The sequence below is a fragment of the Lepus europaeus genome, chromosome 5 (genome assembly GCF_033115175.1).
Source record: "Lepus europaeus isolate LE1 chromosome 5, mLepTim1.pri, whole genome shotgun sequence".
NCBI lineage: Eukaryota > Metazoa > Chordata > Mammalia > Lagomorpha > Leporidae > Lepus > Lepus europaeus.
The window spans coordinates 42,735,274-42,755,439 of NC_084831.1; the positions used below are offsets into that span (position 1 = coordinate 42,735,274).

At 60.0% G+C, this 20,166-nt stretch overlaps 1 protein-coding gene across 5 annotated transcripts in view; it reads right to left on the reverse strand.

Annotated features, from left to right (window-relative positions):
* Window positions 1–20,166, reverse strand: part of TTC39A (tetratricopeptide repeat domain 39A) — a 36,967-nt gene continuing 16,801 nt past the window's right edge. For 2 of the 5 annotated variants that reach the window (XM_062191300.1, XM_062191301.1), the window contains exons 3-18: window positions 19,895–20,026; window positions 19,129–19,205; window positions 17,625–17,692; window positions 16,732–16,796; window positions 15,708–15,807; window positions 14,995–15,060; window positions 12,935–13,043; window positions 12,403–12,470; window positions 12,262–12,321; window positions 11,393–11,554; window positions 7,357–7,448; window positions 5,863–5,983; window positions 3,650–3,761; window positions 3,220–3,334; window positions 2,300–2,416; window positions 3–1,488 (exon numbers count right to left, since the gene is read on the reverse strand). In XM_062191300.1, coding sequence (XP_062047284.1) covers window positions 1,365–1,488; window positions 2,300–2,416; window positions 3,220–3,334; window positions 3,650–3,761; window positions 5,863–5,983; window positions 7,357–7,448; window positions 11,393–11,554; window positions 12,262–12,321; window positions 12,403–12,470; window positions 12,935–13,043; window positions 14,995–15,060; window positions 15,708–15,807; window positions 16,732–16,796; window positions 17,625–17,692; window positions 19,129–19,205; window positions 19,895–20,026 — 1,588 coding nt within the window. In that variant the 3' untranslated portion in view covers window positions 3–1,364. Of the gene's footprint in view, window positions 1,489–2,299; window positions 2,417–3,219; window positions 3,335–3,649; window positions 3,762–5,862; window positions 5,984–7,356; window positions 7,449–8,630; window positions 8,714–11,392; window positions 11,555–12,261; window positions 12,322–12,402; window positions 12,471–12,934; window positions 13,044–14,994; window positions 15,061–15,707; window positions 15,808–16,731; window positions 16,797–17,624; window positions 17,693–19,128; window positions 19,206–19,894; window positions 20,027–20,166 lie in introns of those variants that run through there. The other 3 variants (XM_062191304.1, XM_062191302.1, XM_062191303.1) reach the window with 3 other exon arrangements.

The following is a 20,166-nucleotide window of genomic DNA, read 5'->3' on the forward strand; positions in this document are numbered from 1 at the left end:
CTGCTGTCCCGGCGGTGACCCGGGCAGGGGCCAAGGTGACGAGCTCTGGCGTTGGGCTGCGAACCGTAGACTCGGGTGCTGGTCCTGACCTGGAGTTCTCACTTTCACGGGCCCAGAAATTGCAAATTCAGATGCAGTTAGGGCCAGAAAGCAAACATCAGCTCGGGCCGATTCCTGCGGAATTCTATGCAGCGAATAAGACACGCGGGTGCCAGGTCTTTTTCCTGGTTTTCTTCTTCTTGTCCTCCCCTCCTCCTCCTCCTCCTCTTCCTCCTTCTTGGTTAGTTACCAGAAACCTGATTCATGTGTGCCGTCTCTTCATGTTCAAATGTCGGGAACTTACAAAGTTTGAAACATCAGGTTGTTCAAGCAAAACGTACACGGACCAGGTAAGCTTCTGGTCAAGGCTTTGCCCTGCCTAAGAATTCAAGCAACACATATTTTATTGAAATGGATGTTGCATGATCTCGTAAGTGAATAAATTTTATTACTTAAATGTATTTTTGCTCTTAACTGAAAAATCTAAAACATTTACAACAGGCCAAGAATACCTGGTCCATTTCTAAGAAAAACAAGCTGTCAGAAAATAAATGTGGCTTGGAGTGCAGCACAGACGATGTTTACGACGCGTGGATTGGTCCCAGCGCCGTCCGTGTGGCCCACAGCGGGGGCGCGGGTGGGACTCTGGGAAACCCGCTACCTCCCGAACTTCCTGGCTTCGGCACAGAGGGAGCCACACCTTGTCAGGCCTCGGCATCCCCCTCACCACTGGTGGAGACTGATTTTTCAACAGAAACTCACATTTTATCTCACTAAAAAGACCGCCCAACTTTTAGGTTGGAAAGTTAGAAAGGGAATGAAAAGAAGTGAGGTGGTGGGTGTCTGTGTCCGGCCTCGGGCCCAGCCCCCAGCAGCGTGGACAGCTGCTGAAGCTGGACAAGCACGTCGGCCAGTGGCGTCAGAGAGATCGACCTCCAGAGCACAGAGTGAAAACAAAGATATACACAGAGTTGGTTGGTTGTGTGTGTGTTTTTTTTTTTAAAGCCAACTATGATCCCATCAATGTATTTCTTAGGAAAATGTAAACTGTTCATACATTCTCTTAGACATCACAGTGAAAAACAAGTACCCGTATGTGTGAAGGGCAGGCAGAGGGCTCTACCTGCTCTGCCCTTGGCAAAGGCCCTTGGCCGCACTGGTGAAAACGCCAGCTTTGCTTCTGCACAGATACCACATCATGCCATCCCCGTGGAGCACCGGTGGACCCCAAAGGCAGGGCAGGGCAAGGGGAAGGGGGGCTTTGAAATGTTTCCAGGAGCTCTGTTCAGCAGTCTGTCCTTCCAGGCCAGGGGTGCCGCACAAAGCTACAAGGACACTGATGAGACTATGGGTCTGCTGCCATTCTCTAGGGAAGACTTGGCTTGCAGTGTGGCTGCCTGGATTCGAAAATGTGTCCTTGACTCCATGGAGTAATTCTTGTAGTTCTGCCTGGAAGTGAGTAGAAAGTCAGGCCCCCACGCGCCGGGGCCAGGCAGCCCTCCTCCCCGTGGGAGCTGCGTGAGCTCCGGGCCAGAGCTGGCTTCCAGAGGCTTGAATCCCCGGCTGCCCCGCAGGATGGTTACCTGGAAGGCAGTGTGGCCCCTCACCCTGGTCTCATGCCCTCTGCAACCACTCCTGGTCCTGTTGGGTTCCTAAGCTGGGAGGGGTGGTTCTGGGAGGTTTTTGTTTGTTTGTTTGTTTGTTTCTTTTTTTTTAAGATTTATTTGTCTAGTTGAAAGAGCTACAGAGAGAAAGGGAGAGGAAGTGCTGGTTCACTCCCCAGATGGCCCTAACAGCCAGGGCTGGGCCAGACCACAGCCAGGAGCCTGGAGCTCCATCCTGGTCTCACACAAGGATGGCAGGGACCCGCTGTCTTCCCAAGCACCTTAGCAGGGAGCTAGGTCGGAAGTAGAGCAGCCGACACTCCTACCAGCACTCGGGTAAGGGATGCAGGCGTCCCCTGAGGCAGCTTAACCTGCCGCTCCAAAGGCCAGCCCCAGTTCTGGGAGTTCAGATCCCTGGCCTGGAAACAGGGAGCCTGGGTCCTCACACCAGTCCCTCCGTGGGCTCGCAGTGTGAACCTGGCCACTCGCGTCCCGCCTCCGGGCTTCAGTGGCTCGATCGTAAACTGGGAAAGAAGCCTTTCTCTGCCAGGCGACTGCTGGGTCGGCGAGGACACAGGCCTGGCCTCCGCGGCCACCCGCGCCCGCGCCCGGAGCTCAGAGGGAGCAGGGGAGGGCTGAGGCGACCCGGGCCTTACTTGGCGGACTCCAGGAGCCTGATGGCCTCTTCGTTTCTGCCTTGCTCCATGAACAGCAGGGCCAGCTCCAGCAGGGCGTTGGGGATCAGGTAGTGGTCATATTTAATCTTCTTTTCACTGTAGAACAGGGTGGGCATGGCGCTTAGGCTTTGCCCTTGAGACGTCCTTCAGGTCCTCCCCGCAAGCAAGCTTCCCCCAGACTTCACGTGAGGATTCACTGACCCGAATTCCTAGCTGCCCGAGAGCCGGGTCCCAGGACGGCCTTTTCCAGTGCCAGGCCCAGGGCTCCCCCATGGCCTGAGCACCGAGCCCCCTGTCCTCCAAGGTGAGTGGCTCCTCAGACAGCAAGGTCTGCCTCACGTCTGGCTCACGTCTGGCTGGCATCTGGCCCCCTCTGCCCCCTGCCCCGGAGCCCTGGAGCCACGCTTTCAAGACGCAGGTGTGCCCTGCCTGGGACACTTCCTGGCTCTTGGCTGCCGCAGGACAGAGCCCAGCTGTGCCAGCAAAGGTGCAGGCCCCTGTCGGCGCCGTCTTCCTCCCACCGCCTCCGCCCTTCCTCTCTGACTAACCCAGACGGGGAAGGCCGCGTCACTGTCCCCCCCACGCAGGTGTCCCTCCCACGCACTGGCATTGGCACGCGCAGAACCTACTCCACCTGCAGCTTCCTCCCTGCCTCCTCTGCCTGACAAACTCCCCCGCTCAAATGTCCCTCCTGGAAAGCTTCCCCTGGGCCTGCCGTTAGGTTGGGTCCCTCCTGAGGGCACCTCTGCCCCTCCGCGTTTCCCCAGCACAGCCCTCCGGCCCAGCACAGAGCTGCCGCTGGACCAGGGCAGGTGAGTGGCAGTCGGCCAGGCTCAGCCACTGCGTGGGCGGAGGAGCGCCCAGCAGGCCCGGCCGGGGGCAGCGGCGCAGGCACTTACTTGGCCGAGATGCTCCGGAAGTTCTCCTCGGCCTCCTGCACGCGGCCCAGGTACTTCAGACACAGGCCTTTGAGCAGCTTCACCAGGCACTCGTCGTCCGCCGAGAACTCATTCTCTGCAGCCCGGGAGGGGGGGACACAGGGCCTGCCCGTTCGCACAGCAGCGGCTCACAGGGCCCCGGCTGCGCAGGGGCCACGCTCCCCAGCCTCAGGGGTCACACCGAGGAGGACACTGAGTCAGGGACACCACCGTGAGGTCGGGAAGGACCCTGGACGCCCAGGGGAGCCTCCGCCCTGGCCAGGGGACAGAGGCCAGCTGGCATGGAAGCCAGTCCGGAGAGACAAGGGCCAGTGGCCAGGGTAAAGGGAGACGGAACTTGAACTGTGGGGCCCAGGGCAGGCCAGAGGGTTCGAGGGCTGTATGCACTCACCTGGGCTCTTCCCCAGCGTCTCTTCAGCCCTGGTGATCACCTCGAGCATCCCGTCCGTGAGCTCCGGCTGCTTCCCCATCACGGCGTAGCCATTCCAGATGTACATCATCTCCTGAGGGGAGGTGGGCAAGTCCGTCCCAGGTTTCCTCCCCAGTGGGCCCTCAGTGTTCCTGCGCTCGGATCAGAGAATCACTAAGAGTCCTTCTAGCTCTCATCTTCTGGACAAATCTCAGCCCAGCTGATGAGACTGTGGGCTTGGGGGTGGAACGGGGGAGCCCTGTCACTCACCACTGGGGCCTCCCTTAGTCCAGGGAGGACTTAAGGTGCGCCGAGATGCTCACCGTCCTGTCTGTGCACAGCTGCCAGCAACTCCCTGTTACTTTTCCGCCGTGGACTCCTGGGTACCCTTTCGCCCTCTCCCCCAGCCTTTCTGTGTCAAAGCTCTTGCCATCGTTTGAGGACCAGGCCAGGCCCCACCCTCTCCAAGAAGTCTTCCTCCTTCCCCCAGCAGGCTTGGGGTATGCTATACTGCAGAAACCATAATTTACTTATGTACTTTAAGACAACAGGGTTTGAGTCCGTGTCACCTTCTTGCTTATTTCCCTAAAGCAAAAGGTTCAATAGTGGCAACTCAGTCCGTTTCTTTTAGAATTACATTACCATCACGCAAACTATAAAACACGCATCCTGACTCTTTTTTGCCTTGCCTGACAGGAAGCTCATAATACTAAATTAGGCCAGCGCCACGGCTCAATAGGCTAATCCTCTGCCTACGGTGCCTGCACACCGGGTTGTAGTCCCGGTTGGGGCGCCGGTTCTGTCCCGGTTGCCCCTCTTCCAGAACAGCTCTCTGGTGTGGCCCGGGAGGGCAGTGGAGGATGGCCCAAGTGCTTAGGCCCTGCACCCGCGTGGGAGACCAGGAGAAGCACCTGGCTCCTGCCTTCGGATCGGCATGGTGCGCCGGCCGCAGCGTGCCAACCACAGCGGCCATTGGAGGGTGAACCAACAGTAAAGGAAGACTTTTCTCCCTGTCTCTCTCTCTCACTGTCCACTCTGCCTGTCAAAAGAAAATACTCCCCTCACTCATTTGATGGTAATAACTTCACTGTATATATTAAGATATCTTTTAACTACTTAGGAATATTCAGGACATAAGCTCTAAAATTTCCATATAAATATTAACTCTTCCATTTACAAAATGTCTAATGAATTTTAGCAGTTGACTCTCATAACTGCTCTATAAAATAGGCAGTGTGTGTGAGTGTACTTCCAAAAGCTCATGGAAAAAAGAAATTCAAAGATAAGTTTATTTTGGTGCAAAAAATATTTTGAAACCTGAGCATATTTTTTTCATAATATGCATTTTTCCATGAAATTTTGAAGTGCTCTCATATTATCTTCATTTTCCATTAAGGGAATACTGTTGTATGAAATGGGCAAGGAATCTATTATTTTTAAATTCATTTTACACTGAGGGAAGAGGGAACCTATGTAAGAGTCCACAGTCAGTGAGAGGGAGGGCCAGGCCAGAAATCGGCCTCTGAAGCAGCGCTCCTTCTACGAGCTGGCCTGCCTTACTGTCTGAGTAACAGCAAGGATTCTTAGCAAACCGGAACCTTATCTGATGCCTGCTCAAATCCCGCAAGGAATTATGGCTCACAATGTGGCCGCTGGAGCCAGACTGGTGAGTTCAAATTCTGCCTCTGCCACTCACTCGCTCTGTGACCTGAACAAGTTATTTTATCTCTGCTTATCTGTTAGGCCTCACTGCCCCCATCTGTAAAGTGAGGGCCTCACAGAGGAGGCAACAGGCAATGAACGGAGCAGGTGTCCAGTAACAACGTCGGCTCTTCCTGCTATGGCCTGCTCAGAGCTGACTGTGAGGCCGGCCAGGCGAGGGGACAGTGTAAACAACAATTACAACACGTGACCAGCCTGAAACAGGCTGGGGACAAGGGTGTGGGCTGCCCAGGAGCGCCATTCCTTCTGCCCGCAGGTACCTGCAGCCTGCTCACCTGTCCCCAGGTACCAGCCCGTTCTCCCCTGTGCTCCTCTGCCCGAGTCCCAGGGGAACTGTGAAACCCTCTCCCGGCCCCTGAGGCATGAAGACTGAAGACCTGTTTCCTTCCTCCATGTCCCGTGGGTGTGGCTCTCAGCCAGCCCCCCGAAATCCCAAACCACAGGGCAGGGCCCGTCCAGCGCCTCCTACCCACCAGAGCAGGGACTGGCAATGAGACAGGGTTGGGGGAGAGGTAGCGTCTGGACTTCCGGATGGCAAACTTCTCTGTGGGTAGAGATTTCCCAGCGATCTTGAGTTTCAGGCCTGGCACGGCTCTGCAAGAACAGATGGGGGCAGGGTGGCGATGGGACAAGGATGAGTGGAGTAGTGGAGGCCTGAGGGCCCCAGCCCACCCGCCCCGCCGGGCCCCTCTCTGGCAGCGACAGTGCTGGGATGTACAGAGCCTTCCAGCTCTGACACAGCCTGGGGCTGTGGTCTCATTTCTCAGGCCCTGTCCCCGGGCCTGGCGGGGCAAGGGGCTCCTCTACAGCAGCTGGCAGAGGTGACAAGGTCCCCAGATGCCCCTAGGCCTGACCTGCCTCCTCCACCTGCAGGCCCCACGGGAGGTCTCATCCCAGTCTCACAGGCGAGACCAACACCCAGAGAGAGTGGGACCCGAGATCAAACCGCTCGAACCCCTAATTAACTCTGGCCTCGTTGAGTTGTGGCCTCCTCAGTGCTTCCCAGTGGCAGAACAAAATGAGGACCACAGCTGGGTGAGACGCCACATCGGGGGCCTTTGTCACCCAGCGCCGTCCCACACCACCTCCTGCCACACTCGCTGGGCGTGGCTGGGACCCCAGACCTGAGCTCAGGCAATAACTGGATGCAGGTGTGGGTCCCCCAGGCTCCTCCCTGCTTACTCACCCTGCGAGCTCTCAGGGCCTCCGAGCTCTCATCTCTATAAAACAGATGACGCACCCCCCTCGCCAGGCCTCCTGGCACAGTTCCGGGAGCTGGGGGTCTGGAGTTCTCCGGAAGTGACACAGGCCCCATCACTGGGACAACAGGAGCCGGGGAAGCTTGGAGGATACCCACTTCCAGGGCCGTAAGTGCCCGGAGGGAGGCTCAGTCTGTCAAGGCCGAGCTCTGCCCTGGGCCTTTCTGACCCTTGGGAGGGGGCAAGCGCCGTGGCACAGGCACAGATAAGCGTGAAAACAGCTGCTGCTTGGTGGGCAGCACGCACGTTCCAGGTCCTGTGCCAGCTCTTCCAGGATGTTATCTGGCTGACTCACAAACAGCCCTGCAAGGTGGCGGCTGCTGTTCCCGTTCGATAGATGGTGACGCTGTCCCAGCGACACAGCTGACAAATGGCAGAGGCTAGACGTGATCCTGTTGGATTCCAACCCTGGGGCGCTCTACTGTGCTTCGTGGGGGGCGTCAGGCTAAGGCAGCTGCCCGGAAGCACCCTGCCCTCTCTGTGCCTCAGTGGCCATGGCTGTCCTACAGACCAGCAGGAAGAGGCTCAGTGGTGACAGAACACCTCGGAGCGGACTGGAGGGGCTGAGACAAAGGTGGCGCTGGCAGCGTGGGGTGGCTGGGGCTGCCTGGGAGCTCAGAGCAGGAGGGCAACCACCCGCAAGTCTGGGTGGCTCGGGCAGAGCCTGTCCACAGTGGAGGCCTCCCACGGGGCACTCGGGGGACCCACCTAAACAACTCCACCTCGTCATCCCCAAAAGGCTTGTAGTCCTCCTTCCCAAACATGCTGAGGTAGGCAGCCTTCATGTAGATGTAGGTGGCCTGCGCGAGACAGAGCGAGAGTCAGCAGTGCGCTCCCCTCCCTCGGCACAGCCAAGCTGGCTCCAGACCTCACCCCGGCCCAGCAGAGCGGCTCACGTGCTCCCAGCCCCGGGGAGAACTGAGGGTGAGTGAGGGGCCCAGAGCAGCTTAGGACTCCAGGGGAAGCTGTGTCAGACGCGGCACTGTCCACCCTGAGGCTGGCAGGGAAGGGCCCAAGCTCCTGGAGGGCCAGGCGTGGCAGACAGAGCCCCATATGGAGGCACAAGGACCCAGGGAGCACTCGGCTTTGAGGAGGCATGACTTCAGAGTGGGGCCCGTGGAGGCCTCAGGGAGGAGTCCAGAGGCCCGAGAAAGGGCCTGGCCCGCAGGGATGCCAGGGCTGTGTGCCGGCAGGAGACAGGTGTGCACTGCACCGCCTGTGTGACAGCCTGGGGACAAGTGTCTGCGTGCCAGGCACTGCACACACGCCCCTCAGCCCACCCAGATAGTGCCAGAGAGGAGCCTGGACCCCACCTCTGCCTCCCGGGATCTGTCACACACACACCCCCCCAACGCGGAGTCAGCCCCCTCAAGGCCACGCCCGGTGCCTAGAAGTCCCAGAGAGCAGCTTGGCTCCGTGCTGCCCTCCAGTGCCCGAGCCTTGCGCCACAGCTCCCGCCTCCTGCGGGTGCCTGGAATGAAACTCGGGGAGGGCGAGGAAGGCGGCGAGACCTCCTGTAGAGCCCGGTCCCTGGGGGAGGCGGAAAGGCGCCTCCACCTGGCAGCCCACCCCGGCTGGAGCCCAGCGCTTCAGTTCGCCTGTATAAAACGGGAGGACAAGCGAGGGCCGTGGGCTGTGGCGGGAGGTCACCCCTTCCTGTCCCGCTGGCCTGCTCCTGCCGTGCAGGCAGCGACGCCTCGGGGCTTTACGCCCTGTCCAGCTCGGCCCTGAAGGCCCCCTCACGCCAACCCCACACGGACGCCCGCTGCTGCAAGCCGTTTCCCACACCGTCGCCACCCTGACCGCGTCCGAATCTCCCGGAACTGCAGTGAGCGCCCATCACACCGAGGACCGGGTCCGAAGACCCTGCCATGGCCGCGAGGCGCCCCCGCCATCTCCACGCGGGCCTCGGGCTGTCCCCGGAGCACCCGCGCCCCACCCGCCGCCCGGCCCCGGGCCCCGCGGCCCCCGACACCACTGACTCCGGACACGGGTTGGTCGGTGGGCTTCTCGCCCTCCCCTGACTGGGACGCCAGCCTTGGCCGGGGGCTGTGCGTTGGCCGGCCTGGACCTGGAGCCGGCCCGTCGGGGAGCCCCGCAGCCAAAGCCTGAATCTAAGCCGGAGGCTCCCTCCCGCCCCCTGCTGTCGGCGTGCGGCCCCTGCAGCCCCTCGGCCGCGACCAGTCCCGGCTCCCGGGCTCCTCAGGCCCCACGCCAGCCTTCCCCGACCTGGGATGCCACTGTCCCTGCCAGGCTCATTCCTCTCCAGGCCTCCTCTGAGCCGCCGGGAGTTAGGAAGGACGCAGGCACTCAGCCATCGCGCCCATGCCAGTCCTGATCCCCCAGGGCTGCCTGCCTGCTGACTCCGCGGGGGCCTGTGCCAAGTTAGTCTTTGTCCTCAAGTTCACAGCAAACGCTCAGGGGAAGGGTCCCTCCCCGGCCCCCTGCGCTCAGCCCGGGCCCCTCACCTGCCACCCCCCAGCGGCTCTCAGCAGCACCCAGCTCCTGCTCCCTCCTTGTGGGATGGCCTCTCAGGCCTCCATCCCACCACCAGATCCCCCCTTCAATGCCAAGCTCCCTATTGCTGAGTCTCCCGGGCCTGCCCTTGCGCTCCTAGAATCCCCCATTACAGCAGTGACCACGCTGTCACCACCTGGTTCCTGGCCACTGCAGCTGCAAGCCCTGGGGGAAACCCAAAGGCCTCCAAGGGTCCACTTTGTGAAAGATGGGGGAGTGGGTGCTTGCGGCCTTGGCCACAGGCCGCGTCTTTAGAGCTGGAAATTAATGTCCACGGTGGTGGCCCAGCGCTGGAGGCCCCGGCACTCAGGATGCCACAACCCAACTTGTCACATGAACACTGGAGGGGGCAGTCCAGGGAGGGCTATGTACCTGAAGCCAAATAGTGCTGGGAACTCAGCAGCCTTCCTGGGCCTGGGAGGCCTGGGCCTGGCCCAGCCTCTCACAGCAGCTGGTGGTCTCCCCAGGGTGGGTGGACCCAGCTGCTGGACTCATGCCTCAGGAAGACTTGGAGAGTTCAAAACGGCTCCCCAGGGCTTTGTTCTTGGGTGGGTGGGGGGTGAGGAATGGATGCCAGGGCCCATGGGCAGGGCCTGGGGATGCCTCTTCAACAGCTGGGTGGTCTCTGGACAAGCTCAGCCCCTCGGGGAGGCCTTGAGATCAAGGGGAAAGCGAAGGCCTCAGAGTCGCACAGAGCTGTCCTCGAGTCGCCATCTGTCACTGACAGCTGTGGTCACAGACCCTGTCTCAGCCTCAGGGTCCCTTCCGGTGCCTCGCTGGATGAGGGAGCGAGACGCACAGCCAGAGCTCAGTGAAAGCCCCGCTCCCTCCCGGGCCCAGCTCAGTCTGGGCTGCAGACGATCAGAGGGGAGGGCTGAGAAGCCGGTGCCTAGGTAGACAGTTCTAATGGCTGCCGGCGGCCTTTGCCCCCAGCGAGGCTCACAAGAGAGTGCTGGGATGGATTAGCGATGTCTGTGATGGGCAGGGAGTGGGGGGGCAGGGAGCTACTGGGGCACGTGGTTCTGTGTTTACTGATACCAGGTCAGAGGCTTATGAGCTAGGGGCTTCTGAGACTTGCTTCCGACTGCTGCCTGTGCATCCTTACAACGACAACAGCTCTCACTGTTGTTAAGCTTCATCCAGGGGCAGTGGGCATCTGTGTGTCTTTGCTTTGCCTCCGTGCATCTCAGTCCTCTGCCCACCTCCCCACCTCCCCTACTACTTCCAGGTGCAACCCTTCGTTTTTCTTCTGGAGAACCCCTGCCCCATTCTCAGTCCATGAGCAATCTTCCATCCCTCTGTCCCAGACAGATATGTGACCTAAGCCAGACCAGTGAGGCTCCACTGCTGAACTTTGGTTGGAACCAAGGGTTAGAAGTGAGTGGGGGGCCGGCACTGTGGTGTAGCAGGTAAAGCCTCAGCCTCCATGCCGGCATCCCATATGGGCGCCAGTTCAAGTCCCGGCTGCTCCACTTCCAATCCAGCTCTCTGCTGTGGCCTGGGAGAATAGTAGAAGATGGCTCAGGTCCTTGGGCCCCTGCACCTGTGTGGGAGACCCGGAGGAAGCTCCTGGCTCCTGGCTTCGGATCAGTGCAGCTCCGGCTGTTGCGGCCAATTGGAGAGTGAACTAGTGGATGGAAAACCTCTCTCTCTCTCTCTCTGCCTCTCCTTCTCTCTCTGTATAACTCTTTCAAATAAATAAATAAATATTTTTTAAAAAGTTGTAAGGAGCAGCCCATGGCCACCCCATCACACCAAGAGAAGCTTGCTGAACAGCAAAGACGTCACAGAGCAAAGCACAGCCACAGAGACCAAGCCCAGATGACGTGAGTTGAGTTCCTGGATCCAGCCCTACCTGAAGTCAGAGGTGGCCAGAACTTTCAGTCCTAGGAGCCGATGAGCCTCTTGTGTTTTAGACTCGCAGTCTGATGCAGTGGCCCTTCGCCCTGTGTGGCTTTAACTGCACAGTGCTCGCCTCGGCATCGTGAGCCATGTTTCTGTCCCTTGTGACTGAAAATCGTGTCTGACAGTAGGGTTCTAAAGTCGCTGCCCCTCACTCACGGCCTTCAGCCCCTCCCACCACTGCGTCCTTCTAGTTTATGGTTCTCTTTAGACTCCAGCCGACACATCTGTGTTCAGCTAGGGGGTTGGCCCTTGGTCTGGGGTCCCATGGCCAGTCCGGGTTGGCCTTGGTCCCCAGTGCCTCCTGACCCTGGTGTCAGCCCACCTTGGACCAGGAGTTCTCCTTGCTGAGCAGGTCGGCGTAGAAGTAGGCCATCTTCCACTGGCCCTTGTAGGTGAAGCACCACATCAGCTCCCAGTAGCACATGTGGTGGAACTGCTTCCAGTGCTGCTGGGCCTCACAGCACTCCTCGAACCGCCGGATGGCCTGCGAACAGCAGCGGCTGCCACCTCACCCTCCACGCCTCGGCCGGGGCAACGGCTCAGCTGGGGCGGGGAGCCAGGAGACCTGGCCTCCAGGCCTGCTTCTGCTCCTTGTCTTAAACGACCTCGGGCCCGGCTAGTGCCTGTCTTCGGGACTCCGGAATTATGGTCACACAATGAAAGGAGGGGCGCTAATGGAGGCTTAACTGGCAATGGGTGTTAGAGCAATATAGTAATGTCTGTGTCTCTGAGCAAACCCCACAGGTTCCAGCAGTTTCCATGAGGTTACGGGCCTGGGGCATCTGCCCTGCTGCCTGGGGAAGCACCAGGAGGGCCGGCTGGAGACCCCAGTGCTGGGGGCCAACACTGCAACCCCACCCTTCCCAACCCTCCTGCGGCCCACTCGCCAGAGTCCAGCCTGACCACACTCGGACAAGCTGCCCTTCTCTTCTCTTGCCTCCCTCAGGCACCTCCCTGGCCAGGCCAAACCCTACAGACCTCCAGCCCCTGGTCAGGATCCTACCCACCACAATGCCACCTCCTCACCATCTTCCCAGCCTGCCTCTGGGTGGTGGTGGGGGTTGCCTCTCTTGCCCCTCTTTCTTACTGGCTCTCTTTTGGAGCCTACCCCCAGCCTGCCCTGCTCTGGGGGTGTCTGTGTGAGCCTGACTTCCTGCAGCCTGGGAGACCGTGGCGAGCCCCATCACTCACTGTGTCAATGTTGCCTTTAATGGCTTCAATCCGCCCCGCGAAGAACAGGAAGATGGCGCCCTGCAATGACATGTACCTGAGTCCCTGAGGGTCCCTGGCATCCTCGCGGGCTGGGGATGCCCGGCAGACGGCGGGGCTCACCTTAGGATATCGATTCAGGTAGGGCTTCAAGAGCTTCTCTGCTTCCTCAATGTTGACATTCCCAGTACCTGGAGGGAGGGGTGGACACCTCCTGCAACCCTCCCGGCAACCTCCCAGCTGCTTCTGCAGGCCTCTATTTCCCCCTCTGTGAAATGGGGATAACAATGCTCCTTATCTCCAGGGTGATGTGAGGATCAAGTAAGATGGTGCAGAAATCCCCCTGGCACATCACGGGGCTCCACAAGCAGGTCCATGCCCGCCCTGGCTCTGCCCAGAACCACAAGGGGCTGCGATGGCATGCTTCGTCCCATCTCCCCAAGGAGGACACAACCACCCCCATTCACACAGATGCGGGCTGGGCTGGAACCTGGTCACGCTGTGAGTGACGCAAGTGAGTGGTCAGCAGGGAGGCCTCAGGACGGGAGATCCAACTCTGGGAGCCTCAGCAGGGTCTCCAGCCCCTTGCCCTCCTGTTGCCTGCTGTTGTGGACAGGCAGACCCCAGGGCCTGGGGTCTCTCTGGGAGCTCCTACCGAGCACAAAGGTGAGGAAGGTGTGGTAGCACAGCAGCAGCATGACGCACAGCACGGCGCGGAAGCTGTGCCCCGACGCGCCCTCCTCCAGCTGCAGCAGCCCGTAGTCCTGGAGGACAGGAGGAGAGGCTCAGGTCCCCGGGGAGTAGCAGAGCATGCACTGGCACTGGGCGCTGCCGAAGCAGGGCTGGGACAGCACCGGAGTCGGGGCTTGAGCCCTGGAGGCTAGGGCAGATGCTCCCGGGGTTGCCTGACCCGGCCAGCGGCTGCAGCCTCAGCTCCCTTCCTAGGTCAGGGGGACACTGGTGCTGAGCTCAGAGCAAGTGGCTGACCAGGTCCCAGCATCCCCTACCTCTTCAACAGCCCCTGCCCATCCCACCCTGGATGCACCTGCTAAGCTGCCCTGTGATGGGAGCTGAGGGCCTGGGCAGCCCAGGTCCGGTTGGGAGGAAGGGGATCATCCTAACCACAGGTGCCAGGCATAGATGCAGCCATGGGGACTCGGGTGTGTGACTGCTTCCAGAGAAGCCTCCAGAGCTTGGTTTTGGGGGAATGGGCCCAGGCCCCGCTGATGCCTGCCTGCAGTCTCTGTCCCTCCATCCACCCTCCAGAGCACTCTTGTGCTTTCTAAAGCACAGATCTGGCCTGCCTCACCCCTCCCTGGCTCCCCTGGCTCCGGGCTGGCATGGCAGGCTCCTTTCACCCTGGCCAGCGGGCGGCACCACCCTTGTGGGCACCACCATGCTGAGATCCTGCCCCTGACCTAAGGGCCTTCTTAAAATGGAATGCAGAGGGACGTCAGAGCCTCAGGCCGTGGAGGTTGCGGGCCACAGGCACAGACAATAACAAGAGTAAGGGGCCACGCACAGGAATCCGAGTCCCTCGGCGGGGAGGGTTCCCTTCTCAGCCCAGGAGAGAGGCCCAGTGCTCACATGCACCAGCTCTCTGGCCCTCACTCCCTTGTCACACAGGCAGAGTCCTGGCTGACCACATGTTCTTCTGGCCTCTCCTAAGGCTCAGCCTCATCATGTTTGCTTTTATGATTATGTTCTTCTTGTGCCAGATAATACAGGTTTGTGTACAGTAGTGTTTCCTTTAACAAATGTAAATAAAAAGTATGAGTCATCTTCCAGTAAAGTGATCTATAAATAATAATATAGAGGACTGTGTGGGCCCAGCGTTGTCGCATGGCCAGTAAAGCCACCGCCTGCGAAGCCGGCATCCCATATGGGCGCGGGTTTGTGTCCCAGCAGCTTCTCCAATCTGGCTCCCTGCTACTGGCCTAGAAAAGCAGCAGAAGATGGCCCAAGTGCTTGGGTCCCTGCACCCACATGGGAGACCTGGAAAAAGCTCCCGGCTTTGGCCTGGCTCAGCCGTGGTCATCTGGGGAGTGGATGGAAGACTGCTGTCTCTCCCTCACTCTCTATAACTCTGACATTCAAAATAAATTTTAAAAATATATATTTTAAAAAAGAGCAGAGGTCTGTGGTCCTGGCAAAAACCGGCGAGGCCAGAGAAAGTACATGTTACAGAAACGCTTACCCAGTTTGCACAAAGTCCCTTGTTTTACTCAAAGAGGCTCATAGGAAGAGACAGGGAGAACAGGGTCAGGCTAGACTGATCTGGGCTCCTGACTCCAGGGCAACACTCCATCCCACCACACCACAGGCCTCCTCCACCAGGGAGTCCTCTTGGGGTAATACTCAGATTCCCACCCTCAGGAAGCCTCTGGGAGCCTGAGTTCTGCTTCCTCTAATGTCTGTGGGCATCTCCCAGGTGGGGAGGCTGTACAACCAGTCCTGGGCCAAGGACTTGGTCAAGGTCCTAATGTGAGAAGGTGGCTGGGTGTAGCGCGGACAGGCTCCTCATACCTGTCAGGCCCAGAGAATGTGACCCCAGACCAGTGCCCGGGCTGCCACCTCTACCCCAGAGCCCCACCACTCTGGGAGGGACCCGGCGGGGGCTGCGGCCCTGTTCCTTGCACAGAGACAAGGGGCCCAGACATCAGCCCAGCTTGTCCCTGGCTGAGCAGCTCTGGGTGCCAGAAGACAGGCGGTTACCTTATTTCCTGAAAACCCCACAAACTCGAGCAGCCGCAGGATCCGAGTGGGAAGCATAGACAGCGTCTGCAGGGACAGGGCAAGGGGCCGGTGAGGGGCGCAGCGTGCCCTGAGACCTGCTCCTTGAAGACGCTTTACCTGGGGGGACACCCTTCCCTGTCCCTGACACTCGCATCCTGGCAAAGGTCCCCCAGGAGAACCCTCCTCGCACGAGCAGGCCCAGCTCCTCCAGCCTCCCCCACGGCCCACAGTGGTCCCTCGGGTCCCTCTGCTGCGACTGCTTCCCCACCTGGACCATCCAGGATCCTCTAAGACCCAAGTGGGTACACCTCCCCAGGAAGCCTGCATGCCCCGCTTGGGAGGGGCTGCGTCCAGGCTGTCTCCCCCTCCCCTGCAGCCATGATGCTCCTCCAGGGCAGAGGGTGTATAAGTTCTGGGGCCACAGAGACTCACACCACTGGGCTTTCCCACCACCAGGCCACTTGGGAGGAGGCACACAGTTGGACTCTCTGGGGCTGGCTCCAGCGCCTGCCCACCCACACCCCAGCTCTGGGCCCTCGGAAGGCTGGCGACACGTTGTCACCCTCACTTCTGGGACCAGGAGAGCCTGGCGCCTGGCCAGGCCCCGAGGGCCCTCAGCGGTGACCATGCGTGGGCAGGGACGTGCAGGGGAGACGTGTCTCAGCCCGACACGGCAGAGGGGCCCCGCTCACCAGGTTGAAGGCTCCCACGCCAAGCTTCACCCCTCCTTCGAAGTGCCTATGGCTCTCTCCCTTGCAGTACTGTGAGGACTGGACCAGGCTGTCCAGCTCCCTGCGGAGAGAGGCACGCCTGTTAACCACCTCGTGCTGGGGGCTGGGGCTGCTCCAGCTGGGCCCAAAGCCCCCCACCTCCCCAACCCCACTCCTGTCCCTGCCCCAGCCAACCTCCCAGGAGCCACAGCTACACAGGGCCGGTGGTCCTGAGAGGTGAGCCCCCACGGTGCTGCTGCCACACTCCTCACCCCTCACAGTGGCCCTAGTGTATGCCGTTCCTACTCTGCTGTCTAGAAGTACGTGGCTGGACGGCTGTCTGCGGAGAAGGGTGTGGAAGAGGGATTGTCCTGGGCTTCACAGGGTACTGAGCAGCACCCGGCCTCTGCCCATCAGATGCCAGCTGCATCCTCTTGCCAGCTGGATTACCAGACTGTCTACAGACAGTGCCAAAGCCCTCTCAGGGGCACAGTCTCCCCCAGGTGAAAACCACAGGGCGAATTTAAACACCCCCTCCTACAGGAAGCCTTCCTGAGGCCTCTTGGTTGGGAGTCGACCCTCTTTCTCCTGGTCACCCACTGCTTGGAGCCCAGAGCCCAGCCCAGCTCTTTCCTGGGCCACAGGCATCTTTGGGGCTCCCAGCCAGCAGGCACTGGCTGGGGCTCCTCTGTGCCAGCACCGGATGACAGCAGGGAGCAAACCAGACTTCGATCCAAAGTGCTCCCCGCAGAGCACGGCCGACCCTCCAGTCACTAGCAGGGTGAGGAGTGCCTCCGAGGAGAACCCCGGGGCCTGACCTGGCCTGGGGAGGTGGCCTCTGAGCTAAAACCTGAGGATGAGGGTGACCAGCCTGGAAGTGAATGGCAGCACGTCCAGGAGTGTTGGTCCAGACAACTGAGGCCCCGAGGGAGCAGAAGCTGGCCGAGGTCAATAGCACCCCGGCCAGCACTCCACTGCACGCACATAGCCGGGCAGCCCTGCTTACTTGTATGTCTGGTAGCTGTTGCGAACTTTGATGCCACCCTTGATGAAGCTCACCATGTTCTCATCCTGCAGGAGAGACACATGTGAGTGCCGGCCCAGGTACCTGTGGGCTTGAGAGGGACCACTAGAGACTCTGGGCCTTGGATCTGGACATGGGAGGCCCTGATCCACGAGGCAGCTGGGGGCGGGGTAAGCCAGACACAGCCTCTAAAACGCCCAGGGCTCACCCGCAGTGGCCCCATCTCCGCCTCACAGGTGCACACGTGGTGCTCGCAGACAGGCGATACCCACAGGCATTAGCAGGGCCACCCTCCAGATACATGGGCTGGGGAGAGGAGGATGCATGCTTGTTTGGGAACTGTCTGTGGTCTTTATAACAAGTGGATATGTATCACATTTGTAATTTAAAGCACCAGGGCTGGCGCTGTGGTGTAACAGGTTAAGTCACTGCTTCCTAGGTTCAAATCCCAGCTCTGCCATTCGCTGATCATGTGACCTTGGATAAGTGGATCCTCTGTCTCCCCTTCACAGGTGTCTGAGATGAAGATTATGTAATACATGTAAATGTAGGCTAAAATACCCTGTAATGTTCATGAAGTTGGCACAAGTTATATGTCTGGTACATGGCGGGTGCCACAGGCATTTGTTAACTGAACCTAGTGTAAGGCAAGCCCCTGAGTGATGCTTAACAGACCACAACGGGGAAGCAGGACTCAGTGAGGCGGGGAGCACCTGTGGCCAGCGTTGAGGAGGGACAGCCCGTCACTTCCTCGCGGAGCCTGGCCGGGCCAGGTCTCAGCCATCGCCTGGATGATGTGGTTGCAACAGACCTGTGGCTGGGGCGTGGGGCGGCGCCTTCTGTAACTGCAGCCTCCTCCCAGTAGGGGTTCCTACCTGCAGGAAGGTCAGGGCTGCTCTCTGCAGCAGGCACTCGGCGTAGCAGACCTCAGCGTGGATTTCCTCTGTGGGGAGGAAACCGCAGCCCTGTGGCCTCCTGGGACGCTAGGTAGGCAGCTTGGGCTCAGTGCTGCTGCCCCAATGCCCCAAAGCAAGGCAAGCCTGTGTCTACCTCTCCTACCTCCACCCCATCTCTCTCCCACCTCCATCCCCCTTCCTCACCTCCACTCTCCCTCTCTCCACCTTCACTCCTCCCATATCCACCCCTCCTCCTACCTCCACCCCTCCTCTTACCTCCACCTCCTCCCATCTCTGCCCCCCACCTCCACTCCCCTACCTCTAGTCTCCCTCTCCTCACCTTCACCCCCCACCTCCACCCCTCCTCCTATCTCCACCCACTCCCACCTCCAACCCATCTCTCTTCCACCTCCACCCCCTTCCTCACCTCCACTCCCCCTCTCCCCACCTTCACTCCTCCTCCCATCTCCACTCCTCCTCCTACCTCCACCCCTCCTCCCACCTCCACACTCCCTCTCCTCTCCTTCACCCCCACAGACCTCCAACCCCTCCTATCTCCACCCACTCCCACCTCCACCCCATCTCTCCCACCTTCAGCCCTCTTCCTACCTCCACCCCTCCTCCCATCTCCATCCCATCTCTCCTACCTCCACCCACTCTCACCTCCACCCATCTTCTCCCCACCTCTACTCCCCTTCTCCTCACCTCCACCCCTCTCCCTACCTCCACCCCCCTCCCCACCCCCACTCCCCTTCTCCTTTCATCCCTCCCCCACCTCTCCTCCCCTCTCTGCCCCATCTCTCCCACCTGCTCCCCCTCCCACCTCCACCTTTTCTCCCACCTCCATCCCTCCTCTCCCCACCTCTACCCCAGCTTGTGCAGGCTGGATTCCCTTGGAACTTGTTCAGCCAATCCCAAGTTCACTCACATCTCTCCCCCGGGGGAGGCCTGCTCCCACCCTCCCCCAGACTGGCAGCCAGGCCCTGTCCCTGTCTGTCCGGGGCCTCCTGTGTACACTGTGCACCTGCACAGTCAGATGCAGCCTTTGCTGCGGGGCTCTTCCAGGGCTCTCAAGGTGAGTACAGCATCAAGCCCCTGTGCTAAAGAGCCCCAAACCGCTCAAGGCTGTGACTTCCAGGACTGCCACATGTGGTCGCGGCACAAGGACACTGTGCAGGCCACAGAAGCCCAGACCGGCCCGCCACGGCCATCAGCTGCCTCCTCTGTGTGTCAGCTTCTACAACACATTCCCCTAGGTACACGAGCACACCATGGTAGTTAAGTCAGCAAACCTAACACAACTCAGAGCGCCCCTTGGCCTGAGCGGCAAAGCTCACGGCCCTGGGACAGCTTCTCCCTTCCTTGACTTCTGCTGGTGACGCTGTCAGATAAGCAGGTTTCACCACAGAGCGCGTGTTGAGGGACCCAGTGTGAACCCCAGGGCCCAACCCTCCAGGTTGAGCGGCCGTCCCAGGTGCCACACCTTCTGTGAACTGCTCCATGGTGGGCCGGTGCACCAGGCTGCTGAAGGAATCTGTCACAGAAGACTTCCTCCGGTGCCTAGGAGGGAACGGGGCCGCAGTCATTGGGTGACTGTGAGCTCCCCCAGGGCCTGCTCACACCTCGGCCCCTGTGGCAGCCTCTGCTCACAGCCCCATCCACCTTCTTCCCTCTTCCCTGGTCACCCTTTAACGACCTGGCTCGGGCGTCACCTCCTCCAGGAGCTTCGCCAAGTCACACTGAGATGGCACAGTCTGTGCCTGTCTCCCTGACCAGGTGGCGTGGACATCAGAGTGGCCCAGGTCTGATGATTCTCAGCTCCCAGTGCCCAGCCCAGGGAGCGAGTGGCAGCCAGTGAGTGACACACGACTCTGAGGCTCTGCCAGTTCATTCATTCCAGCCGTGACTGCCCACCGGGTGCTAGCTGTGCATCAGCTCCCGTGACAGGTGCCTTCGAGCAGTCCCCGGGACAACTCGGAGGCGTATATCACACCCACCTCAGAGAGGCGGAAAGTCACAAGTCCAGAGTGGGGCCTGCCCAAGGTCAAACCACAGGGGTTCCTGGGAGCTGCTCAGGGACTGGCTCAGGCAACAAGAGAGGTCAGGGACCACGCCTAGGACTTGGGGACACAACCTCTTAGCCGAAAGAAGCAGTGCTGGTAGTGGCATTTTAGGTGTTGGGACAGGTCAGGGTGACAGGAAGGTAGGGCTCACAACCCCTAACCCCTGCCCCCACCTCGTGCCCTGACCTCTGACACAGTGACTGAGCTTCCTTCATCATGTTCCCGGCAAGCAGGATGTCCTGTGGGTCAAAGGTCATCATGGCCTGCATCTCGAGGATGGTGGCATACGTCAGCGAGTGGTACATGCTCTCCTTGGTCCTGCCAGAGAGAGGGGACATTGAGAGCACCAGCTCCTAGAACTCCAGGGGTTCTAGGCCTCCCACCCTCTTCCCAGTTCGTCTTCTTCCTGCTGAGTGGTCCTAAGTGACCTTCCGAATCGGCATCTGTTTGGCAGGGGG